This window comes from Glycine soja, chromosome 8, assembly GCF_004193775.1.
Source record: "Glycine soja cultivar W05 chromosome 8, ASM419377v2, whole genome shotgun sequence".
In the NCBI taxonomy this organism is placed as follows: Eukaryota; Viridiplantae; Streptophyta; class Magnoliopsida; order Fabales; family Fabaceae; genus Glycine; species Glycine soja.
This window is the reverse complement of record NC_041009.1, coordinates 9,700,873-9,726,527: the sequence shown is the minus strand read 5'-3', so window position 1 is coordinate 9,726,527 and position 25,655 is coordinate 9,700,873. Positions and strand designations below refer to the sequence as shown.

General features: G+C 31.1%; 2 protein-coding genes across 3 annotated transcripts; one reads left to right on the top strand and one right to left on the bottom strand.

Annotated features, from left to right (window-relative positions):
• Nucleotides 1–814: 814 nt before the first annotated feature.
• Nucleotides 815–7,829, bottom strand: LOC114421781 (acetolactate synthase small subunit 2, chloroplastic-like). Its single transcript, XM_028387849.1, has 12 exons — nt 7,499–7,829; nt 7,178–7,391; nt 6,921–7,004; nt 6,744–6,812; nt 6,046–6,129; nt 5,761–5,913; nt 5,133–5,219; nt 4,407–4,511; nt 4,174–4,296; nt 2,969–3,121; nt 1,995–2,060; nt 815–1,215 (listed from the first exon to the last, which is right to left on the bottom strand). Exons 1-12 carry the CDS (start codon nt 7,699–7,701, stop codon nt 1,132–1,134), a joined length of 1,425 nt encoding a protein of 474 aa, XP_028243650.1. The 5' UTR covers nt 7,702–7,829; the 3' UTR covers nt 815–1,131.
• Nucleotides 7,830–14,808: 6,979 nt separating this feature from the next.
• LOC114421780 (integrin-linked protein kinase 1-like) lies at nt 14,809–20,288 on the top strand. Of its 2 annotated transcripts, XM_028387848.1 has the most exons (12): nt 14,812–15,706; nt 16,254–16,328; nt 16,432–16,536; nt 17,137–17,222; nt 17,470–17,590; nt 17,669–17,748; nt 17,988–18,050; nt 18,167–18,288; nt 18,788–18,873; nt 19,388–19,512; nt 19,595–19,726; nt 19,991–20,288. In XM_028387848.1, exons 1-12 carry the CDS (start codon nt 15,281–15,283, stop codon nt 19,995–19,997), a joined length of 1,428 nt encoding a protein of 475 aa, XP_028243649.1. In that variant the 5' UTR covers nt 14,812–15,280; the 3' UTR covers nt 19,998–20,288. The 2 variants fall into 2 exon arrangements, 1 of the variants encoding a protein (XP_028243649.1); XR_003668578.1 differs by lacking the exons at nt 19,595–19,726; nt 19,991–20,288 and adding an exon at nt 19,099–19,217 and having other exon boundaries at nt 14,809–15,706; nt 19,388–19,515.
• The last annotated feature ends 5,367 nt before the right edge of the window (nt 20,289–25,655 follow it).

The window sequence follows — 25,655 nt, the reverse complement described above, 5'->3', positions numbered from 1 at the left end:
ATGAACTGTTTTTTAAAATAAATCATATATTAAGTTATTAATTTAATTCACTTGTACATATTTTTTAACACATCATGCAAGCTATTAACCTCATTTAATTTTCAAATACGTAAAAAATTAATAAATAACAAGGCTTTAATAACCTTATAGTCTTAATAAAATAAAATTTTATTTTGGTCATTTGAAGATTTTTGTTTTGATTTTAGTCATTTTACTTGATAGCAAATACTAAAACTAAATTTAAAATCTTAAAAGGTCTAAATAACAACTTCAAGAACTAGCCAAAAGATTATTTAAGTTTAATAATATTAAAAAATAAAAATAATAAACATTAAAGTGCTATATTACTTTTACTTTTTTTAGTGAAAATGTGTATTGTTTTAACTTTACATTTAATTATTATTTTATTATAATTATATTTTTAGTAATTTAACTTATTGTTTTTTTTTGTCTGTTATTATCATTCTTTTTTGTAAATTTAATTTTTTTCATTATTTATTTTCTTGAATTTTAATAAGTCAATAATAAGTCATTAATCTTATTGATTAAATAATGACGAAAAATTACTCTAAAGGACTATCCTTGATGTAAATTGATCCCACGTCTAATACAAAATATATTTATATTATTACACGCAATCTAATATTTGACCCAGGATTACATTAAAATACCGTGTGAACAAAAGCACAATAAAATAGTGCAATGTTGGCAACTTGGTATTATCATAAGAAATCAATACGAGAAAATATTACTATATGTTTAAAAACATCACAATTGGATAAGCAATAAAATTAATGTCCTAATGCAAGCAACATAGGATTCGACAGCATTAATATAAGGAATTTAATTTTGAACAGACAACATCCAAGTAAGAAACATAAATATTTTGACAAGCAAAAAATTTGTCCCTACACAAAATAGTAAACTGTAATTCCACCAAAAAATGAAGCAAAGTTGAGGAGAGGAAAACCTTTTTTTTTAATCTCAGATGTCATCCCAAGCCTATATTAATCACAGAAGGACTTATTAACATTATAGTTCAGAAGGCAAGAATCCGTAGGCAAAGTTTAAGAGAAAGTACAAGCTCTAAAATCCTAAGATTTTGATGGTTCTTCGACCCAGGTGAAGTGATTACAAAGGATAAGAGTATCCACGCAAGTACTTGGAGTCCACACCTGACTCACGGACTAGAGCAATTCGCCCAGTTCGTGCCACCTGAAACAATAAGAAACATCAGAAAAACTGGATTAGAAGTGGAGAGTGCTGGTGCAATAGGGTGCATGAGCAAAAACAAGGCTGAACCAGCCAGTTGTCCGATAACATGTTTAGAACTGCAGAAGCCTTGAACTGGTGATAACTGGCCGGATCAGCACTAAACTGTTGATCCAGCACAGGCTTGGTAAATGACAGTGTTTAACAGTCTTTTCTTTAGTCCACCAGAGGATGAACAATAGGAGTATATCACATGCTATACTGGCCACCGTGCATGCTATATTTTTCCTTTTTTCTGATGTATTTTGTTATTTTTATATTTTAATAAAATACATATACTTCAAATTCTGGTTGAAATGCAATTCTTAACCCTCTCCTTTGACTGTTATACTCCCTAATTTGGTTTTTAAAATAATGGCTACTGGTGTGCTTTGTAGATGATAAAAAATGAACATCAACGTGTAAGAATGACATGCCAACTGCGTGTGTAGGGGGCTCATCCTCTACAGAGCATCAAAAGAAAACAAGGCCATCTAGCCAAGACCATCAAAACTGACTTCTTTCCTCTGGTATGAATATTCTGACCCGTGAAACAAAGGAAAACCTCAGAACAAAATAATAGCAACTGAGTAAACAATCTTGGACAGAATCAGGAGATACATTTGAGGAAGCAAATGCACCAAATTCGGTTCTGGAGATTTATGGAATAAGGAATTTAAACAAGTCAACTGTCTCAGCAAAATATCTACTATGGTAAGTGAAAGAAAACTTATAAAACATACCTCACAAATGCCATATGGTTCTAACAATCTCTGCAATGCAACCATCTTGTCCAAATCTCCAGTAAGCTGGTTCAAGATCATATCAATTAGATAAAAATTGAAAATAATAAAGGATCTGCCAATCTGAAGTCATCATGGCAGACATTTCCAAACTAGCAAATACTTTGAAGCAAATAAATAAACATAAAAATCAAATATCCGATTTTCTGTCATCAGCATAACCTTATTAAGAAAAAAGCAGTAACCTGCTGTTTTAATAACCATAAGCCTAGTCGGAAGGAAGAAATAATGAACTTAGAAGAAAAGCAAAGAAATTTGCACCAATATGGTGTCATCAGTTGTTAATTTCTACTATTTTTTAGGAAACATGTCATCTCAGTGCCCCACTTTTGTCATTAATATTAATGTGGAAGAAGGATAAATAGAGTTACTTACAAAGGTTAGGATACAATTCTTATTTAAATCTACAATTATATTTGTTAAGATGAGAAGAAAAGCAATTCTATTGCTGATAGCTTATCATCTCAATGAAAAAAAATAGATGTGGAAAGCTGCAGACAAAGTGCATCACAGGATTCTTAGAATGTTAGGATGCTGGATAAATAGCTTTTGTTATCTATTTTCATGACCGAGAAAAATCTTTATGATAAACTGAGGACCAGTTGGGGCTCTAGTACCCTGCCCAATTGGTGGTGGTTTCGTTGAATGTTGGAACAAAACTTGATGCATGATCCAACAGATATTAAACTGGCAACAATGCAGGATCCAATGAACTTGTAGCAAAGTAACAATGTAACATTTAGCTAATTTAAATTGGTTTTAATGTAAATTTTAATTACACTATTGTCACTAAATTCAACATTCTCTCTACAGTATAGCTGTATCCAGTATCCACCATGTTTATGAGTATCAATATAAGTTGACATTAAATAAGATGCCATATCACTTGGTTGAAAAGTCTACATAAAATTCACCTCCAGAGTTATTGTGTGACCAGATACATCAACGGCTTTAGCCCGGAAAATGCTAGCAATATCAAGGACATCACGCCGTGCAGCAGCATTTACAGCAATCTTTATTAGCATCAATTCTCGCTCAGCAAATGGCAAGTGGGTGATATCACGAACCTGAACAAATATCAGTAATCAGTTTAAATACAGAAGAATGCAATGGCCAGATTTTTTAAACATTTAAAATGGTAAAATATTTATGCACTCTGTATCAATCTCATTCGCAAGTAAGAGATTTGATAAGAAAGAAAAAGAAGATAGGAAGATAAGGATTTACGCTTCAAGTAAGAGATTTGATAGAAAGTTTTTTGATAGGAATTCCAGAACTATACTATAGAGGAATGTCAGGGCACCCAAAAACTAGTAAGGATTCTAAAAATAAGACTAGTGCAAAATCTCAAGTTTCAGAATACTCTTTTTATTATTCACATAATAATAGGAAACAGAATCTGCTAATATTTAACTCTGCATTTAGGTCCCAACAAAGGCTTTCAAGAAAATGTCCTGTGCTAGTCATGTCAAGGTGCACAAACAAAAAAAGAAAGGAATTTAATGTGGTTTGTACGGTAAACTAAAGGCAAAAACAAGAGGGAAAGTCACTATGATCAATGAAGATTTCAAGGATTACATACTCAATGTTGAAATCTGTAGCTTAGAGAAATAACCTAACAACTTTGACAAATTCCTTAACCTAATACACCTAAATCCTTACTGTACCTGCAATTTAGTACACTCTGATATAACTACTGATTTTACAACATAATAGGATTATAACATGGAATTACAGTTTCAGGCTAATCAAGCATTAGCCTGTTCCTCCTCCACTTCAACAGTTTCAACACAAATTGCAAAAAAAAAAAACTTAGTTGGGTTACATTGTGGACTACTCAGGTTCACATGTTGGGCTACGCCTGATATGTCAAATTCTGTATCCACTAGGACACTGGTGGGAGATCTACACTTAGTTTTTTTTTTTCAGAAACATTTTTATTTGATACTTCTCTCAGGAAACTGGCAAAAGTATGTGAATATTTCTCCAAAAAAAAACATAAACAGGCACTCAAAGTGCTACAGGACACTGCAAACAGAAACACTAAAAAAATATATTACTCAAAGCAAATAATTTATGTATAGGATATGATGCATTTTTTTTCAAAGAGATTTTGAACCTCATGTAGCTCTACTAGCTTATAGAGTTGCTGCACCAACTTGCTAATTGACTCATCTGTCCCAGGAACCACAGTCGTAAGTCGAGAAAGTCCTTCAACTTCTGCATGTCCTACAGCTAAACTCTGGAAATAACAAAGCAGATTCAAGAAGATGAGAAAACAGAGAAACCAAAAAGGATTGGACTTGTGTGCTTGCAATTTGTACACAAATATTATAAAATAAAAAAGCAAACCTGAATGTTATAGCCTCTTCTAGCAAAAACTCCTGTAACAATGTTTAGAACTCCAGGAGCATCGTTCACCAGCATGGATAAAGTGTGTGATCGAATTCCACTAGTCTGAAGGCATTATCCCACCAACAGTAAGACATGTCATTCAGAAAATTGATGAATATTACATGCTAATGTACAATAAACATAGTAGTGAAGGCACAGGAGAGGGAGAATGGTACCTCTCTGATACCATGTTTGAATTTTGGGGATTTAGGTATTAAGGGAGGAAGAAAGATAAAAGAGAATGAAACACTGATTGATATTAACTGAGATGTATTTATAATGTATTCATGTGTTGATATGTTCATAAAACCTAAAAGTACCAAGCCTTATTTATATTAATCATAATCATAACCATAATCAATTAAGGAAACATATTATGATAAAATAAAGAAATATGGTAACTAATCCTATTAGGTAATAAGGAAATTGGGAAACTATTCTCAGATATGATAAAATATTTTTTTGGATATTTCCATATATTTTATAACAAATATATTCAAATATACCAAAACCTCAAATAGAAACGACATCACTATTTAAATCAAACTCTAAAGGGGAAACATCAAACAAAAAAACACTAACAGAAACTGCAAATGAAGATAGTATACGTATATCTACAATGCATTAGAAGGAAACAAGAAAAGGGATACATTTAACGACAATAAGCAACGACAAACCACTTACATCTTCTTCATTGAGGACACCCCAGTGAGCATCAAGTACTTGATTGACTGTAAAACCATCTGGTGGCTCTATAGGATAAACATCTCCCTTCACACAAGCAAACATGTCAAAAGAAGAGGTCAGACTATATTTGAATTTACTAATGAGCAAATAAATCAAAGAACAGAAGGGAGGGAAAATATCAAACACGTAATGGAGTGCATTTATGCCAACGTTAGCTTCATTCTTTGCAATAGTTACTGATTTGTTCTTCTTTAGTCAATCATTGAAATTCTATAAACCAAAATATTAGAACAATTGATGTTAAGAAAAGAGCGAAAGACAACATAAATCTAACAAGAATATAATCCAAAGCACATGGGACAAACGGTGTTCAGTAGAAAAGACCATTAGCTGTAATATCATTAGGGTTTGAGATATGCATAAGTGTTAAAACCATTTTGCAATATTTGTCTAGCGTAATTTTACTTTAGGAAACTAAGCTTGTTTGTGATTTCTAAATTTAACACTTTTGATAGGATATGTCAATTATTTAATTTCAAGCTACTTCATTTAAATTTTCAAATTGAAGTGTTCAAACAAAGGTTTAAAAGGATATGGTACAGTTAAAGAGTAAATAAGATCATACCCCCACAGGTGTATCAGGTTTGGCAACAGGTTTCATATTTTTTGCTCCCACCATGGCATTCACAGGTGTTCTTCCTTCAAGATCTGGATAAGAAGCAGCTGAATACCGCCAAAATGGAGCAGATGCACCCATCTTTTCCCTTCTTAATGCAATCTAAGTATAGTTACATCATCCAATAATAACGAATTAGTAAACTTTGCACAGCCTTACAATATAATGCTCAACAAAGTGGACAAGATACAAAAGTTAAGGAAATTTGTTGGGTACTCAATTGAACTTTCCAACCTTTCCAGTTCTGGCTATCTCTTTAATTCCAAACTTGCTGAAATTTCTTTGAACCGCAGCCATCTTCCCTGGATCTCCAGTGACCTGTCACATTAGCAGGAAAAATTCACTCAAAATTATGACCTGATTTTATCTCCAAGAATATCTAATGACAAATTGCAAGTAATGATGGTAATGATTGTGACTAAGTAATAGGTAGATAGAAAAGAAAATAATCAAAATATGAAAGAAACACTAGCACAAATAAGGTTAAAAATATCTACCCAGCTCATATCAGCACACTATTTATTCCTGATATCATTTAAAGAGGAGCAAAATCCTATTTGTGTAAAAATGAAAGACTCCTATCAAGAACAAAATAATAGCATAAAAACAGCCAGTCCAACAAGTTAACCACAATACAGTCATACTCCAACCTTAGTGACCAAATTATACCATTACTATTTATGCAATGAAAGGAAAGAGTATATGAATACATATAGTATGTTCCCAAAATGAGCTGTTTACAAGGCACTGTACCACTCTCATAACACATTTCACCTCCAATAGTAAATAATTATCTTAATGAAACAACAATGATATTTTTTCCCCACTTTACAAGTACAATCCAATTGATTGTGAGTACATATGAATACAGAGCATGCACTAAAACATGGAAATTAAAAAATAAAACATATTTAAAGGTGTCCAGCAATAACCTCAATTGTCACCGAATGTTGCGAGATATCCACAATCTTAGCTCTGAAGATGTCCACCAACCACTTCAACTGAGAATATTCCAGCAAAAATAAACAAATCGAACAAAATAAAACAGGCACATAACATAACAGATGCATGCATGCGTAAACAACAACCACAAACCACCAAGCAGGTACCTCCGCATGGTGCTTCGGATCCGCATGCACTTTTATGAGCATCAGTTCACGTTCCACCTGCGGTTCCCTCGAAAGATCCTCTACCTAGCAAGCAAATAACACAAACAGCATCAACCAGTCAGTGCACGTTTCCTTCAAATTCATTCTCTCAAAAGTTTCACTATCAAACACTTTCTTCAAATAGCATCTCACAAAAGCACACAATAAAAATGCTAGTTATACGGAATTAGCATGTTACAAAAAAAAAAACGGTGAACCTTTAAGACATTGACGAGCTTCTGAAGCTGCTCCATGACTTGGCGCAGCACCTTATCAGTCCCTGACACGACGATGGTGAAGAGCGCCCTGTCCTCATTGAGGCCAACGGCGAGCGACTCGATGTTGTATCCTCTCCTCGCGAACACGCCAGCAATCCGGTTTATCATTCCGCTCTCATCGCCGACGAACACGGAAATCGTGTGTCGCCGAACCCTGCATTGTCAATGGTAGTAATCATCAATTAGTAACGAATCGGAACAGAACAGTAACTAACCGGACGCAGAGGACTGAGTGAAAGGGAACAGAATAGGAAGACGTGCTTTGAGCGAGCAGGGGAGGGAGGAGAGGGAGGGCCGTTGGTGGAGACGGTGGCGGAGGAGGTGGCGGAGGAGACGAAGAGAGTGAGTTTATCGGCGCGGAAGGTGAGAGGTGTGGAGATGGGAGGCGGTTTGGGAGAGAAGAGAGGTTTGGGATTGGGAGAACGGAATTTGAGGGTTTGGATTGGAGATAGAATGGTTGCCATTCGGAGAGTGAAAGCAATGGTGGTGGTGGTGGCGGCGGCGGCACCGGGAGTGTGAGTGTGAGTGTGAGTGTGTCTGTGAGCGTAAGTCGTGCTTTCGTCTACTACTACTTTCACTGCACTGTGGCGGCGATTTTTATTTCGTTTTTTTTTTTTGGAAATGTTAGAAAAAGATTTTGTTAATGCAATTACTTCATGTCATAATGTTTATAAAGCTTTAATTACGTGAAATTTTATCACAAATTTAATGGGAATTGATTTATAAATAAGTTTTACTTATTTTGTTCTCCCTAAAAAAATATTATTTTTTTCCTGATCACGAGTCTCTGATGAACATATTAGGTTAGAAATTAATTTTGATTCGCGATAAATCCAAATTTAAATGATGATGCAAAACACAAGGTAACTTATAATTTATATTGTCGTTGATTTAAAAAATTGTACACACAAAAAATCATACATAATTATCTCCAATTAATTATTCTCTACTTATAAAATACAACGAAACCTTACAAGTCAAACTCAGTTTAAATTAGTTTATTCAGTATGTAACACTTTCCTTTATTTATAAATATTGGATTTTGTTAATTCAAGTCTTGAACTGAGAATTTATTTCAAGAAAACAAGTTCATAAATTTTTTTTATAAAATTTCAAAATATTTATTATTTTACAAATTAATTTTAATTTAAGTTAATATGAGTGCCAAAAACATATTTCTAAAATAAGTGTATCCGTTCCCAAATTTAATTATTAAGTTATTACAATTAGTTAAAAATACTACTTTATAAGAATCGTAAGTTATTTCTATTAAAAAAAAAAGAATTGTAAGTTATTTTCGTAAGTTGGAATAAATTTGGTAAAAATTATTTTTGAATACCTTTTAAGTGCCATAAATTAAAAATTACAACCCCTATCCCCAATTACATTTATAAATGTATAACGTGGAAATAAAAATTAAACTCTAACCCTATCATGCTGCTTCTTCCTTGTCACCATAGATTCAAAGCAGGGGGTTGTCGGAAATTTTGTAGCAACGGTGAGCAAATTATTCAAAGTTGTTGGAGTGAATTTTGGCAATTTGAAAGTTTGAAGCTGGAGTTTGGTAGTGGCAATGGCAAAGGAAGTGACAACTGAGGACCACTCATGTTCACTTGTTCAAGTATCATATTGGACTTTCCAATGACATTTATAGTGAATTAGTGACACATGTGCCTTTGCTTCTTTTTATTTTTTTTTATTTTTTATGGTAGCTTCCTCTTCTTTTTTACTGAAAAGTTCAGGTGAGTTTTTATGTTAGCATAATTTTTACTCATCAACTTTTATTAGTTGTTAATCTTTTATTTTAATGCTATTTTAGTATGAACACTCAATTGTATTTGAGTAAATAAAAAATTAAATTAATAATTTGTTCCTTATAATTTTAGGAATCTTAGTTTGAAAGTGTTTTTTAGTCTTATAGTTTAGATTTTAATTCTTATTTAGTCATCTAATTTAAAAGTAATTTTTTTAATCTTTATCATTTGCATTTTAATTTTTTTTTGGTCTCTATAGTTTAAAAGTGATATTTTTAGTTTTTATATTTTATATTTTAATTCTATTTTAGTGCTTATCATCAAATATGAGTAATATTATCAATTACAATTAATTATAAAAATATTAATAAGTAATTCGTAATTAATTTATCGTAAGATAATTTGTAATAAAAAAATAGTTGATAATTTATAACTAATTTGTAATTATATATATTGTAATAAGGACTAAAAGGTAACTCAAATATAAATTATAAGAACTAAAAATATTACTTTCAAATTATAAGAACTAAAAGATAATTAAAATATAAATTATAAGGATTAAAAAATATACCTAGATTTTAAGTTGAATTGTTATGCTTATATTAAAGAAGAAAGTTGTTATGGGGTAGACCCAACAAAAAAAAAGGAACCAAATACAAGGTAGATAATTTTAGACTAAATGATTTATTTGATTATTTATCTTTTTTTATTCAATTTTATTTTTTATCTTTTAAAAAATTTAATTTAATTATTTATATTATTTTTTGTTTGAATTTAGTTTTTATGTTTTAAAAAGTTTAATTTGATGTTTTATCTTATATTTTAGTTCAAATTTAGTCATTTATCTTAATTTTTTTTTCAATTTGATCATTTAGTCTATTTAAGATGAACATTGTTAATCATTTAAAAATGAATTTTTCTTATAAAACATTTTAAAAGATAAAAGATGAAAAAAAAATAACATGACCAAAATAAATTCTTATAAAATAAAGGAGTAAACTGAATAAAAAAAATAAGATAAATGATCAAATTAAACTTTTTAAAAGATAAGAAATAAAACTCAATAAAAATATAAGATAAAAAATCAAATAGATCATTTGGTCATGATTTTATAATAAAATATACATTAACTATTTATTTATAAGAAAAAAATCCAAAATTTAATAAAATGAAATTTGACAAACACCTTGTACAACTCAATATTTCTTTTTATTATATTATGCTGTTGGTATGAAATATTTATCGACTTTATCAATAATTAATTTTTATTGAAAAATCTAATTATTCATCTTTATTAGGTCTTATTTTTCAATCACTTTTTTTTTTATTATTCAAGGCTCAAATTTAATATCTTGTTTGAGTCCACTGGTATTCAGACCAATAATTTATTAATGTACAACTTAATATTTAATTTATTTTTTCTAAAATCAAAGTCCTCAAATAAAAACAATTAATTTAACATTATACATTAAAAAAATGGAGGTACCGTGTTCCACCTCCGGTTACGAGTGTGGGAGGAATGTTTACAGGATGACTTTTTTTTTTTTTTTACTAAAATAGATTATTTGGTAAAAACATGTTTCACAAAACTATTTATCTAACATAGTTTTGTAAAATACCCACTTTCATAGATTAGTTTTGCAAAATAATTTATTTTGGTAAGAAAAAATTGTTTAGGAATTATTGTGGTTTCTTGTGCCTCTAATATTGACTTTTGTTCAGTTGTGTATGCAAAACCAGGGCAATTTCCAATGGGATTGTTATAACATGGAATTATAAGGATGAATTGATGGTTGAAGGGAGAATGAGAGTTAAAGGAAGAAGGAGGAGGGAATTTCCCCATTAGTAATATCAACTACTAACATTTAGCTGATTAAAAAACCATAGAACCGTGACTTCAAACAATTTACCGTGGAGTTGGATTCTCAGATGGCCAAACCAATGTGAGTAAAGTTGTTTTTTAACAACCATATGACACTAATGGCGGAGAAATGATTACGCTGAATATATTATTCATTGCTATGTTTTTAAATTGCCAGACAACAAAAAAGGTCAAGTATCCAAATATGCATTTCTGGCAGTGTCTTTTTGGGGACACATACAATTAATTCATCAAAACAAGTTGATTAAAGGCAAAAATAGTAGAAAGTTTTTTTTTACCAATTTGAGAAGAAAGTTTAAGTGAGATTATTGGTCAAGTATGATATTTATATCATATCATTACACATCTCACTAAAAAATCATACAAAATCTATTAAAAATTTGTATGTTCTTTTAATATTAGAAGATTTTTTTAAATTATAAAAATTTTCAATAGAATATTATCAAATTTTGACACTTCAAAAAATCATGATTATCTTGATGAAATACTACGGTATTTATTTATATTATTTAAAAAACCAGCAAAAAATTATATTATTTAAAACCTTTGGTCGGATACCAAAACTTTTTTATGACAAAAAATCTTTTAAAATCTTTAAAAATCTCAATTCAATTCATACCTTTAGTCTTTTTAAATAGTATAAGTTTTTATCATTTTTTTTAATATTCTGTTATTCAGAGACACGTATAAACACTTGTTGACAAGACGAGTAGCAAATTGATAAAAAAAATTAAGAAATAAGAAAATTATGAAGATTAAATTATACAATTTAAAAATGAAAGATGAGAGGAGAAATTCATAATATTTAAATATTTTTTTAAATTCATGTTTAAGGAATTAGTTTACTCAATATCTTTTTGACATTGGAATGAGATAATATTCCTGTACAATTTTATTTGTAAATTCAATTATGCATGACTTTAACTAAACTATGTTCCACAAAAAAAATATGCACTATCATTATAAAACAACTGAAACAAACAAAATATTATGTTATGAAATGAAACATCAAACATTCAAGAGAGAAAAAGTTTACGCTGACACCTTGAATTAATGCGTGTTGTGTGTTACATTTCAATTGGATAACATGCATGACTAAAGAATCCATCTAGCATAACTTAAGTGACACTCGCACAAAATGACATTTGCATATGTTTCCATCTTCTCTTGTCTCTTGCAAAAAAGAAAGGAATTGAAACCTTCAAACTCTTTAATGATTTAGTAGGGGGTGGCCTACAAGGACTATCGTGTGGCTATCTTTCTATATTTTAGGTGAGAAGTGATTATTTTTTTAGGTGAGTAGTGATTAATGTAGGCCACATTTAGATTAGAGGTATTGCACAGATAGAAGGAATAATATAGTATGATTGATAAATAATTATATATTTTAACAATGTAGTTTAAAAAAATGGTTTAAAAGGTTCGTGTATATATATATTGGTGAAAAATGTAACTTAAATGGATATTTGTAACTTAAAATATTATTCTTTAATTTTAGTTGTGAGATACCGTAAGCACTAAACAATATTTAATAAAAAGCAGGTAAAAAAGAAGAGAAAGATAGTCACGTATAGAATAAATGAATAGAAAAATAATTAAGTGAACAATGGAATAAAAAAAAAGAAGCAAATGGTTAAGGAATAAAAATAGTTTTTTCTCCATAAAAAATGTTTTTTTTTTCGTTAAAAATTGATATTAATACACATTTACTATGTTTTTCAATATATTTCTAATATAAATTCCAATAAAAAAAATTAAATTCCTCAACAAGTATTCCAAAGACATTGGTCGCCATTCAACAAGATTCAATAAAACCAAAAACAAAAAACAAACTAGAATATCAATATGTACAATAATTATTACTTTTAGACACACCTTGATCTGTAATCCTAAACCAAGTGATGGAGTAATGTATAATCCATCAAACAATCTAGACTGACACTCCAATCGTTCCAGATTATGGCACTTCAAAAATAAACATTTTAAAGCATATGTTATTTTATAAAATCAATGCTAAATTATTTTTTTTCTAAAACTATAATTTTTTTAAAAAAATTATTATTTTTCAAAAAAAAATATAATTTTGACTTAAATAAAAAATTTATGAGACACTTGCTAGTTGAAATATAAAAGATACATTTTATAATTGTTTTTCTTAAGTTGATCATAGCCATACGACATATAGGTAAGGGAAGACTTTGAATCCAGATGTAGTTTTTTTTAAAGGAAATCCATATGTAGTTAGTCGTTTTATAACTAATTTGTCTTATCAGCATTCCCTGCGATGAATTCTTTCATTGTAAGTTTGAAAGCGTGTTTAATTATAGTTCTATTAGAGACTTATTGTTATATTTGCAGCAAGTTAATTGTGAATTTAAATTACAGTTTCATGTGCTTTATCAATCAATTAAAATTTAATTACTTTAAAATATATTTTTAAAATAATGTTACAAAATCAACAAATACAGAACAATACATAATTAAATGAAATGTAAAACATCTCTGTAATTGTTAGTACATTATAATTGAATTCTTAAAATTATAAAAAAGTATATTATTTACGGAGTTTATTTTAATAGTCAGTGTAAAAGTGTGTATATTTTTAACTGATTAAAAATAAATTATAATATGAATTTTAAGGTAGTTATATTGAAAGTTAATAAATTTATTATATATAATTATCATGTGATTAAATTTGAAAATATCTTTACTATCCAGTAAATGTAAATGCATGTATTAAATATATTTGAGATCTTTGATATATATCTAATTTTTATTTTAAATGTTTGATATATTAAATTTTTTATTTTAATTTCCATTTAACTGACTTGATATCATCTTAATAACTCTATTAATATATATTAATTATCAAAATGATATCATGTTATCACTTTGACTAACAAAGATCTAAACTAAAACTTTCAATACATCGAAGATTCAGAAAAATAATATTTTTATCAAGAACTAAAAAAAATCAAATATATATCAAAACCTAAATGTTATATTTAAACATTATTATATTATGAAAAAAAATAATTATACACCAATAACATGAAAATTTTGTCATATATAATAAATTTATTAAATTTTTAAATAATTATTTTAAAACTATTCAAATGATTTGTGATTAAATTTAAAGTTTTTAAATCAGCATTTATATACGAAGTTACGAACTGATCGAATTATTTAATTTTTTTTGTCAAGTTGGCTGGAATGAGTCAAACTGCGGGAATCATGGAGTCAGAATTATTTAAATTTTTTTGTCAAGTTATCTGGAATGAGTCAAACTGCGTGATCGAATTATTAAATTTTGAAAGATGTACCCATCTTTTATAATCGTTAATAAAATCAGTATCTTACCATAAAAAAAAGCACTTTCTTATTAAAGGTTTTCTGTACTATATAAAATTTAAACTCAAAGTCTTACTGTAAAATATCATGCATGCTAACATGCATCGCTTAATGTAAATAATTCCATTAATAAATTAGTCAATCCAACTTGTGAATGAACAATAATAAAAAAAATCCAATTTGTGTGTCTTTTATTAAAGAAAAATACAGGAGAGATAACGTAAGAAATGGTGGAAGAAGTAAATAAATAAATAAAAAATCTCCCAAAATGAGAATCAATATTGCTACTACATAGTGTAATAAACTTCTATAGTCAATTGAAGACAAATCGTATGAGTTATTTTATAATTAAATTGCGGGATCCTAACGGGTTGCTTGACTTCAAAGTTTAGGATTGAAATCGTGTTTAAAAATAAACAAATGGACAGTCAATATTGGAAGTTTATATTCAAATTTTTTTAGCAAGTTGCTACTAGCATCAAATTTAAGAGAAATTATCAAACATTTATTAATGTTTAACTAAATAATTTTCCCACGAGCCTTATCCTTTAAAAACAATTTTATTTGAAGGAAAATGAAACATTAAACACCTGTTTTTAGGAAAGTAGCTTCTTCCATTAGACCTGTATGCTAACGCAATTATGAATGTTTTAGTTTTATGTTTTAGGGTAGGGAAAATTTCATTTTTCAGAAAAAAGAAAAACTCTGGAAAGCAATGAAAGGAGTCTCCGTAAGTCAACCGAAGCCATGGACGCACCAGCTGGTATAATTGAGAAGCAGTCAAAGAAGAAAAGAGATCCGCGCCATCTTTATCGCAATCGCGTTTAAGCCAAAAATAAAAATGAAAAGGAATTCCTATTCTTATTCTCATTCTCGGCGTTAATATTTTCCCTCCATCCCTGGCGCGATTCATTTTCTCTTTGGAATAAGAGAACAGAACCGAACCTGCAAAGGGTTGGTTCCATTCCAACATGTAGAGCACGCTCTTTGTTCTTTTCATTTCTGCCAAGTTTTTTGTTGTTGCGTTGCCAAATCCTTTCTCCTCGGGGCGCCGCCATGGAAAGCATTGCCGCGCAGCTGAAGCGCGGCATCTCCCGGCAGTTCTCGTCGGGGTCGCTGCGGAGGAACCTCTCGCGCCAGTTCACTCGCCAAGCCTCTCTTGATCCCCGGCGTAACAACCAGCGCTTCAGCATCGGCCGCCAGTCCTCTCTCGATCCTATTCGCCGTAGCCCCGGCCCCGTCCAGCCCGAGCTCACCGTGCCCGAGAACCTGGACTCCACCATGCAGCTCCTCTTCATGGCCTGCCGCGGCGACGCCAAGGGAGTCGATGATTTGCTCAACGAAGGCATCGACGTCAACAGCATCGACCTCGACGGCCGCACCGCCCTCCACGTCGCCGCCTGCGAAGGCCACGTCGAAGTCGCCAGGCTCCTCCTCACCCGCAAGGCCAACCTCGACGCTCGCGATCGCTGGGGCAGCACCGTAATTTCACTCTCTCCTCTCCTCGCCATATTAATTTACTATTATCTTATCTTTTTATTAAAAAATTTTAGTCACGAATAATAATTTTGTTAATTTTATAATAATAATAATTATTTAAAGAGAAAATAGTTTTACAACTCTGTATGCTGAAAGTATAAGGAGCGTTTATATTCATGATGACAGTATACACCTATAACGTATGAGTATAAGGAGCGTTTATACCGTCATTCAATTAGAAATAATGTTAAGTATAACTTATTTTTAAGTTTTAAGGTAGTTTACAGAAAAATCATTAACTCATACCTATGATTACCATAAAAATCATCCGACCTTTGATTGGTTGATTATATAAAAAGTGTATGATGATTAAACTCTATTATTATTAAGATGAGTTTAATTGTAAAGATTAAACAAATCAAAAGATGATTTTTAAGATAGTTATTATAAAATTCAATAAACTTTAACATACAAATCTTTGAGATTGGATGAGAGTGCAAAATTGATTTGATTTTCTGTGTTAAGTGGTGATGGATGTGTGGATGTGCAGGCGGCCGCCGATGCCAAATATTATGGAAATACAGAAATTTATTACATGTTGAAGGCTCGGGGAGCGAAAGTGCCGGTATTGTTCTATCGTTATTTGTTTGTCATGGATCAATAAGTAAGTGTAAATATGTTGGATTCAATTTAGGGACTTACTGATTAATTATCTTTGACGTGGTTAGAAAACCAGGAAGACTCCAATGACTGTTGCAAATCCTCGTGAAGTTCCGGAATATGAACTCAACCCGTTAGAGCTACAGGTTCGGAAGAGTGATGGTATTTCAAAGGTATGTTTCTCTTTCTTTCACTTGGTTACATTTGATTTGGTTATTCAATAGTTATGGCTTTTTTTGGCTTATTAGATAGCTTGGATTCCACCTGGACATGCTATTTTGTTTTGTTCATGGAAATTAAGGCATGTTGATACTTGCAACTGGCACAACTATTCTCACTCTGAGGGAGCATTGTTGCTTTCAAATTGGTCAACTGAGATACTGTGCTATAACATTTTTCTTTAGTAATGTAATTTGCATGACTAGTAATGTGTCATGTGATGTTTTCTACTGTGCATTAAATATTTGCATTGCCATATTTCGCGACCTATGCACTGGGCTTCCTTTGATGACCAATCTTATTATTTTTTTCCCCCAAATCTTTCATTTTTCCTTTTATATTTTGTTGTTTGGGTTTTATTTCAAGTGAGTACCAGCAAAATGGTAATTATTAGTATCTAATGTGCTGATGCTTCATGTGTAATAAAAGTTGGTGATACTTGTGGGAATTGAGTTCATGAATCTATAAACATCCAACATTATTAAGCTGAATGATGATGCATGTTAAACTTTCTTGTTTAGTTCTTCATTGTTGTTTGGTCAATCTGTTTTCAGGGAACATACCAAGTAGCTAAATGGAATGGCACCAAGGTTGCAGTGAAGATACTTGATAAGGACAGTTATTCAGATCCTGATACCATGTATGTATACAACTTAGCAATTGAAAATGTTTGTGTGAGTTTCTGTATGATATGCTTCTTGCCAATCAACCGGGTTGTTTGATGCCGGTTGGCTATGATATAAGTTCCTGTCTGAGTAACTGCATATATCACTACTTTTCACTTTGATTTCTGGTCAAGTTGATGATGGTCTAAATTGGTGTTTGTTTCTATACTTTATTTACTCAACATTGGCTCTAAATTTTGACCTTTTCAATAATTCACCCAGAAATGCTTTCAAACATGAACTCACATTATTAGAAAGGGTGCGGCATCCGAATGTGGTCCAGTTTGTTGGAGCTGTCACCCAGAATATACCCATGATGATTGTGAGAGAGTACCATTCTAAGGTAGGCTTACCCTCTCTGTTCCTCTGTATCTTTGCAAAGTACTCACCTTTCTTTGCATATATCAATGTTGATTTTCAGGGTGACCTGGCAAGCTATCTTCAAAAGAAAGGGCGCTTGTCTCCATCAAAAGTTCTACGGTTTTGTCATGATATTGCTAGGCAAGTAACCATTTTCAAGGGACTATGCTGTACGAAATCTCTGTGAACACACCTTTGAAAAACTTTCATGTCTTTTTCTTACTTCTATTATATCTTTCTTATATGGTCATTGATTTCTGAAAGTCGCCTTGGTCATTTTCTTGGCTTGCTAAGCTTACAATGTACCAAATGATTATAAATTTATTGGAGATTCTACCAGATTGTTTATATAAGATATCTTGATAATTTTTTGTTATCAGGGGCATGAACTATCTTCACGAATGCAAACCAGATCCGGTTATTCACTGTGATTTAAAGCCAAAGTAAGACCACTTAATACAATTTGAAGTTTATTTATGACTATGAGTGCGTTTTGAATTATATTTTTTCTCATGGGATTACTGTTCCTTTAATATATGAAATTTTGGTAAGGTGCCAGAAATATTTTGCTGGATAGTGGAGGGCAATTGAAGATAGCTGGATTTGGCACTGTGAGATTTTCACTAATTTCACCTGATGAAGCACAGCTGGTACAGCCTGAGCCTAACATTGATCTTTCAAGTAAGTTTTTGGGTATTTCCAAAAATAAAATCTTGGATTTTGTCTCCTTCCAAGTTGATTTGAAGGTTTTTATTTTCCAGTGTCCCATTTTCTTGCGTTAAGATTCAGCTTAATTGTAACTGGTTCAACTTATAAGTTTTGCGAATGCAATAGGAGTTTCCGTTTCAAGGATGAATTAAGTATATATACAAATTAACTGCCTTTGCGTTTTAAAGATTCATTGACAAATTACTCAACACTTGTAGAGTAATTTTCTCCATTGATAGCTCAATACTTGTTCTGTCTTTAAATTGATAGCTTGATGGTCCCTCCCCTGGCCCTTCAATGCAAATTGCTTGAAAATCCATACTTGAAAAAAATAAGTAAAGAAATGAACAAGCATTACAAGAAAGATTGTGATATATATTATTATATGTCAATCTAATAAAAAATTTGAAGATTAGAATTGCTAAAAGTATCTTTCATGGTTCAATTAATGATTTGGCTGTATTCATTGCAGGCTTGTATGTGGCACCGGAGATTTACAAAGATGAAGTTTTTGATAGAAGTGTGGATGCATATTCTTTTGGTCTCATTTTATACGAGGTACCATATTTTTGCATCATCCATGATAATGTTAATCTGTTATGATGTTTCATATATCAGATTAATTAGCTTTCAAATTAGTTTTTTCTTTGTGAGATTCTTGTTTTTATTGCTTTGGGTCAGCTTCTTGTTGCCTTCAGAACGTGAGTTTAAGTTACACTGAACAGTGATGCCTAGGCTAATGCTCTAAAGTGGAAAATGTTATGTCCTAACTATTAGCTATAGTTTTTAGCCAAGTCGTAAGCACTCAATCTACAGAGCTGAGATCACGAGTTGATGCTGAGAAGGGCATGGGCAGGGGGGGAAGGATGAGGAATTTGACAACATTGTCTTGACATTTCTTCGTATGTTTTATCACATTGTAGTTCCCTAAGATTACTGATGCACTTCAATTTCCATGAAAAACACTCTGTAGCTTTTCCAAAATCGTTTAGATTTTTTAAATTTATCACTCTAATCTTCATATATTAGTTGAAATTCAACATTTTTTTAAATATTATCTTTATGGACCCAGATGATAGAGGGTACACAGCCCTTCCATCCGAAGTCCTCAGAGGAGGCAGTTAGACTGATGTGCTTAGAAGGGAAAAGACCAGCATTCAAGATCAAAACAAAACATTATCCTCCGGAGTTGAAAGAGTTAGTCTATTTTAAAGTTAAAATTATGTCTTCAAGCTTCAGTTTAATTTTAAAAATGGTCTAACTATCATGGTGTATGCAGGTTGATTGAGGAATGTTGGGATCCAACACCTGTTGTGAGGCCAACATTTTCTCAGGTCATTGTACGGTTGGACAAAATTGTTGCAAATTGCTCAAAACAAGGATGGTGGAAAGATACTTTTAAACTCCCTTGGTATGGTTCCTTGACGGATATCCTTATAAAATTTTAGATTCTTTGGTTGAATTCAAAACGGTGAAGTGTAATACCTTGAAATGCTAAAATCAACCATCCCTTGTGGTTTGTGTCTGGGATAGGGATGTTTTACCTCGGGCCATTTTAGTCCGATTTGAGCAATGCTAGTTGCAAAAAGACTGATATTACTGTTCTACTTGTTGATGAAACTTCTTTGCTGTTTTCTAAACTTGGCTTTACCATGATTCATTTCAATGTGTGTAGGAAATAAATAACAAGGTACATACCACGTGGCAAGGAAGACATCAAGTCCAGGGTTGCATCCTCAAAACCAATTTGGGAGCTTCATGTTGGTGTACTGTTAATAGCCATTGCAATTAATAATTTTGGAATTCGAATAATATTAACTTGTGCGTGGAAATGAATATGCATGGTTCGTCCTATGTTCCCTATCCACTAGAGGGCCTGGAACAGCTCCTCTCTGTACAAAGTACCATAAACGACATATAACATTTATTCTCAGAAATTTTCTAATAAAAATGTGTTTCTATACTTATGGATAGACTACCATGTGCTTCTATTCGTGTCTTTTTCCACGATATTGTGTGGCTTATATCGATTCCCCACTCCCCCCTTAAACAATGCTGTGACATATGGAATCTGGTTTTTGGTCCCTAAATAGTCAAACTTGATGCTGTTTGCTGTGGCACTCGCTGAACGTTTAGCATTGTGTTTGGTCAAAGCTGATATGATTAAACTAATTTAAAATGTGTGAAATTAACCATTTAACTAATGGATAAATGTAAATTAGTAATAAATAGGAACATTCAATTCCTTAGTGAGAACTTAACCATTTAGCTATATATTTTCAAACTAATTTAAAATGTGTGAAATTAACCATTTAACTAATGGATAAATGTAAATTAGTAATAAATATGAACATTCAATTCGTTGGTGAGAACTTAACCATTTAGTTATATATTTTTAAACTAATTATAAATTATATAAAGACAACTTCAACTCGCGTGAACAACAAATGATGGGTAGTAAAATGAATAATACCATGAATAATATGAGAAGTCTAATTCAAGTTAGTTTAAGGTATGAGGGTTATCCCTCACTTATATATTCTAATGTGGGATTTTGATATTTTCCAACATTACCAACAATATTTAATTTACATCATGACATTTTGATATAATATTTCATTAAATGCACCAATCATTAAAATATTAAATCATAACCAACAATATTTGAATAATTTGAATAGACTATCTTTATTACTTTTAAATAAAGAATAAGTAAATTGGCCTAGAAATAAAAATTAAGTTCCATCTAATAAAATTGTGAGCTCAACAGAGAAAGTCTTGCCTATACACTGTCCTAAAACTTACGAGGTAGCACAGCCAATGAAAGTTTGCCAGCGTATTAAAATACTTTAAAAATTATCATTAATTAATAAATTAACATAAAATAACAAAAGCTGCACTTCTTATCTCTGGATTGCTTTTCTTCTCCCTAACCCTTTTCAAGTTTCACGCGGATTACTACCAGCGATTTCCCTTGGTGTGGATCTTCACCTGATCTGAAATTTTTCATTCCTTTTCTGGACATACTGAACAATTTGGTCTTCCTAAACTGTTTTTAAATGAATTTCTTTTTGTTGGTTCATTTTGCCAAGATGATTTGTGAAGAGGGAATGAGTAGTATAGAAGGTAATACAAAAATGTTGTCATATCATAGTGTTAGAATAGAAATTTGTGTCCTTTGGTTTTGGTAGAGCTAGGATTGGGGGCTTTCTTGATGAAAATGTTATAAATATAAGTATGCCATGAAAAATCTCAATGGTACTGATATGAAGTCCTTGCCAATGGTGATGTTGGGACATCAACAACATACCCCTTCTTGAAAATTCCATACAAAATGTGTAGCATATGCCGCATGGGAAGCCCACCAATTCGTGTTTAGTCAATTTGCAGTCCCTCACCCTTGCTCAGTAACCCAGAAGAGAGGGAGAAGGAAGCATATCAAATTCCAGAGTGAAAAAAAATGCAGCTTTTGTTACTTTATTTTAATTTATCAACCAATAACCTTTTATTGGCTGTGACTACCACGTCAATTTGAGCCTAGTGCCTAGGCAAGACTTTCTCTAGAACAAGGCTTATTACAAAGACACAGCTAGCCTTCAAACAAATGTTTTCTTTTTCTTCAAGGCCAGAAATAGAACCAAAGCACATATCATGCTGACAGCGCCTATCGCTGCAATAATTATCCACATCCACGGATCCCTGCATTTGCATACGGCATTTACAGGTAAGCGGTTATGTAAATGTGAGTCTTTGTCGGATGGTTTAATTTGTTTGTTTGTTTTTTTTTTTTTTTTAAATAAATAGTCATCTAAATTAAATATAAAATAAAAATGTGATTCAATTTAAATATTATATTAAATCTAAATCAAATCAAATCAATTTTTTATCATTTGATTTAATTTGGTTTCACAGTTTTTTTATTTTTTAATTCATTATCATAAATTAAAGTTTTTCAATTAAAGTTATATCATTATTATCCTATATTACTTTTAAAATAAATTTTATTTATTTTTAACATTTTTAAGTTAAAAATTACTATTTTCTATATATCTTAATTATAAAACAAATGAAAAGATTATTCAATATTTATCGTGGATTTGTCCGATTTAGTTTATTTTTTTTAACAAAATTAAAAAACTAACCAAACCAAAAAAAAGATACGATTTTTTTTTATATTTTATATTTTTATGATTTTTTATTTTTTTAATGGATTTTACGATTTACAAACTGTTTTGATTTGGTTTTAAAAGTTCCTAATTGCATATCTATAGCTTTTACTTATTATGTGACAAATTAAGTTAAACATTATAAAAATACATGGATACTAAAGTACAAACACTTATTTAATAAATCAAACATGGAAGTGGTGAAATCAGAGTGGAGGTTACGTTTGTGATGGGTGTTGTTTACCAAGTAAAACTCATCCCCCCACGTGCAAAATCAACACCTTTCATTGAATTCCCATCCAAGAATGGGTCATAACTCGATTGTTTTCGAGGTTTAAATTGACGTAACCTTCCTTGAGTTCAAATGCATAACCAGGATGCCTGCATGCATGTGGGTATTTCCTCCATCTGTGTTGTAACCATAACACGTATCAGCCCTTCCAATAACTTCTTTGTTCTTATCTATCAACCGCGCCCAGTTTTCATTACCATGCCGCAATAGGAAGACATGCAATAAGTTCAGGGTGCATCCTCAAAACCAATTTGTCAGCTTCATGTTGGTGTACTGTTAATAGCTATTGCAATTAATTATTTTGGAATTTGAATAATACTAACTTGTGCTTGGATAATTAATTTGGGCGTGAAAATGAATTTTCATGGTTCCACCTTTTTTCCCTGTCCCCTAGGACACTCCTCTCTGTAAAATGTACCATAAACAACATATAACATTTATTGTCAGAAATTTTCTAATAAAAATGTGTTTCTAACTTATGGAAACGACATATAACCCTTCTATTAGCGTCTTTTTGCACGATGTTAATTGGGTGACTTATATCGACCCCTCACAAAAAATGCTGTAACTTATATGGAATCTGGTTTTTGGTCCCTCAATAGTTAGGTCCTTTATACGTAAAAATTTCAATGATAAGAAATTATTAAGAAACAAACTTTAAGTCTCTTAGATTCAAGATTACTAATATATAGTTTTTATAAGTAAAGTTTTTGTAAAGGTTATGGAAACTAAATAGAAAAAGTTGCAGATTTCAAGCTAGAGTACATGTGCTCAAAGAAAAACTTAAAATTCTCAAACAAAATTTGAAGTGGTTGAACAAGACTTGTTTTGGGAATTTAGAAAATAGAATTGATAAAGCAAAAAAAACACACGAGTCTTTCTCATGAAGAAATTCAAAAAAGATTATTGGTATGGGTTAACAACTAGAAAAGTTTGATATAAAGACGGAACTTAGAGATGGAAACAAAACATCTATATTTCCGTGTCTGTCCTTATCTAACGTTTTCAGAGACGGAAGCTAGAAACCAAAAAATTCATTCAGATGATGTCACAAATCCGTCTCTAAGTCCGTCTCTGGTTATCAATTATAGGAAATTAAATATCCTAATATGTTAGAGACGGATATTAAAAATTCTAATATGTTCTTAATAGTTTTAAGCCAGTTTTATGAAGCTAGGTTCGACCCAAATTAAACCTAAATTCTAGTATCTAAAGTTGAATAGTTTAAGAATTTATCATATTATTATCTTATCACGATCTTGTTTAATTTTATTTAACAATTTAACTCTCATGTCTTATCTTGTGGCCTTTAGAATGTTGTACAAACATAAACAAAAGAGAGAGCACATCGTGAACACATCAAACTATGCATATAAGTGGAAATCAAAACACACAGATGGAGACTCTCATAACAAGGTATTACAACAGTTCAAACAAACTCCTAACTAACTATTATTTAATCATACATGCATACTCATAGCACTGACCATTAATTAATACTATATGCCATTAAAGTATCTCTAGTCAAGGTTTCAAATTGCGATTACTGTTGTAATATACTCCCTTGACGTTGCAAAACCTTTGATCATAGCCTAACAGTTCAACCTTTAGTTGGAGGCTTCTTTGCTGCATAGGTGTTTGTTGTTGCCACGTTTGGTGGTTTTGGTTTATGTATATGTGGCGCGGAGTATCGAGTAATTTTTGGAGGAGGATGAGGCCTTGGGTGTACTGAACCGTGTACTGGACCATGGGAAAGGGACGAGACTGCCAAAACCAATGCTATCAACAACACTAGCATGTATTTGGGAGACATTTTCAAGCTCTCACGAATTTCAATATGGTTCACAAACAACAGCTTAGGGGCCTTTTATAATGTCCTCATCATACATTAATTATCTGTCTTTTATAATGTCTTTTTTGTCTTTGGGTCACAAAGGACATTTGTCCTTCAACTTATTAAAAATTTTACACAGTAAAAATTAAACACAATTTTTCTCATGTAAACATAATAAAATCTTTATGTAACTGCACCAACCTTTTGGGTTACACTAATTGTCTCTTATTTAATTAGTTTTATCAATTAAATCCAATAATTCATAATATTAGAGAAAACGACTAAGATGCATGAAATATTACTGTGATAGTTCTTTTCAGGTGACCCTCCTTCATAGAAAAAATAGAGTTAAAAAAATAGATTTGAATAAAGTGTTGTGTTTTTTAGTGACCATTCTTAATAATTGTCTTTATAAATGATTTTTTGATGACAATTATATGTTATAGTCATAAATAATTTTGTTTAAACAATATAATATTAGTACTTAATTCATAATTGATATTGAATAATTGAATAATTACAGCAGTAACTTTAAAAAGGAATAGCAGTAAAAAAATTAATTGCCACTTAAAATATAATTATATTTGGTGTAGTGTAACTTTTCTTTTTAAAGTTTTAGAGTTCCTTTCTCTAACAACGCGTTCCATGATGCGAGTTTTTCATTAATTATGGATAAGCTCTTCTTTCTGAAGAGAAGGAAAGATCTCTCTTATTAAATTAATTGAAAGAACTGAAGAATAGTGATAATTTGATTACTAGCTGGTTCTTACATTGATGATAAGATTAGATAATATTAGGTATATAAAAGAGTAGCGCATTAACAGCAGAAAGCCATCGAATTTTAATAATTAAATCTTTCTTTTAAAAATAATTGCCCACAAAAGCCTTTGGTGGTATAGGGACCTACTTCTTTCGTTTCTTGTCCTTTTTGAGCAATCAATTTTTGAGTTTCCTTCTCATAAAAAAGGAGTCTTGCTAGCTCAGTTGGTAATTACAATACTTTGTATACTTTTTATATGTAAAATAATTCGAAAAATATCAACCTATT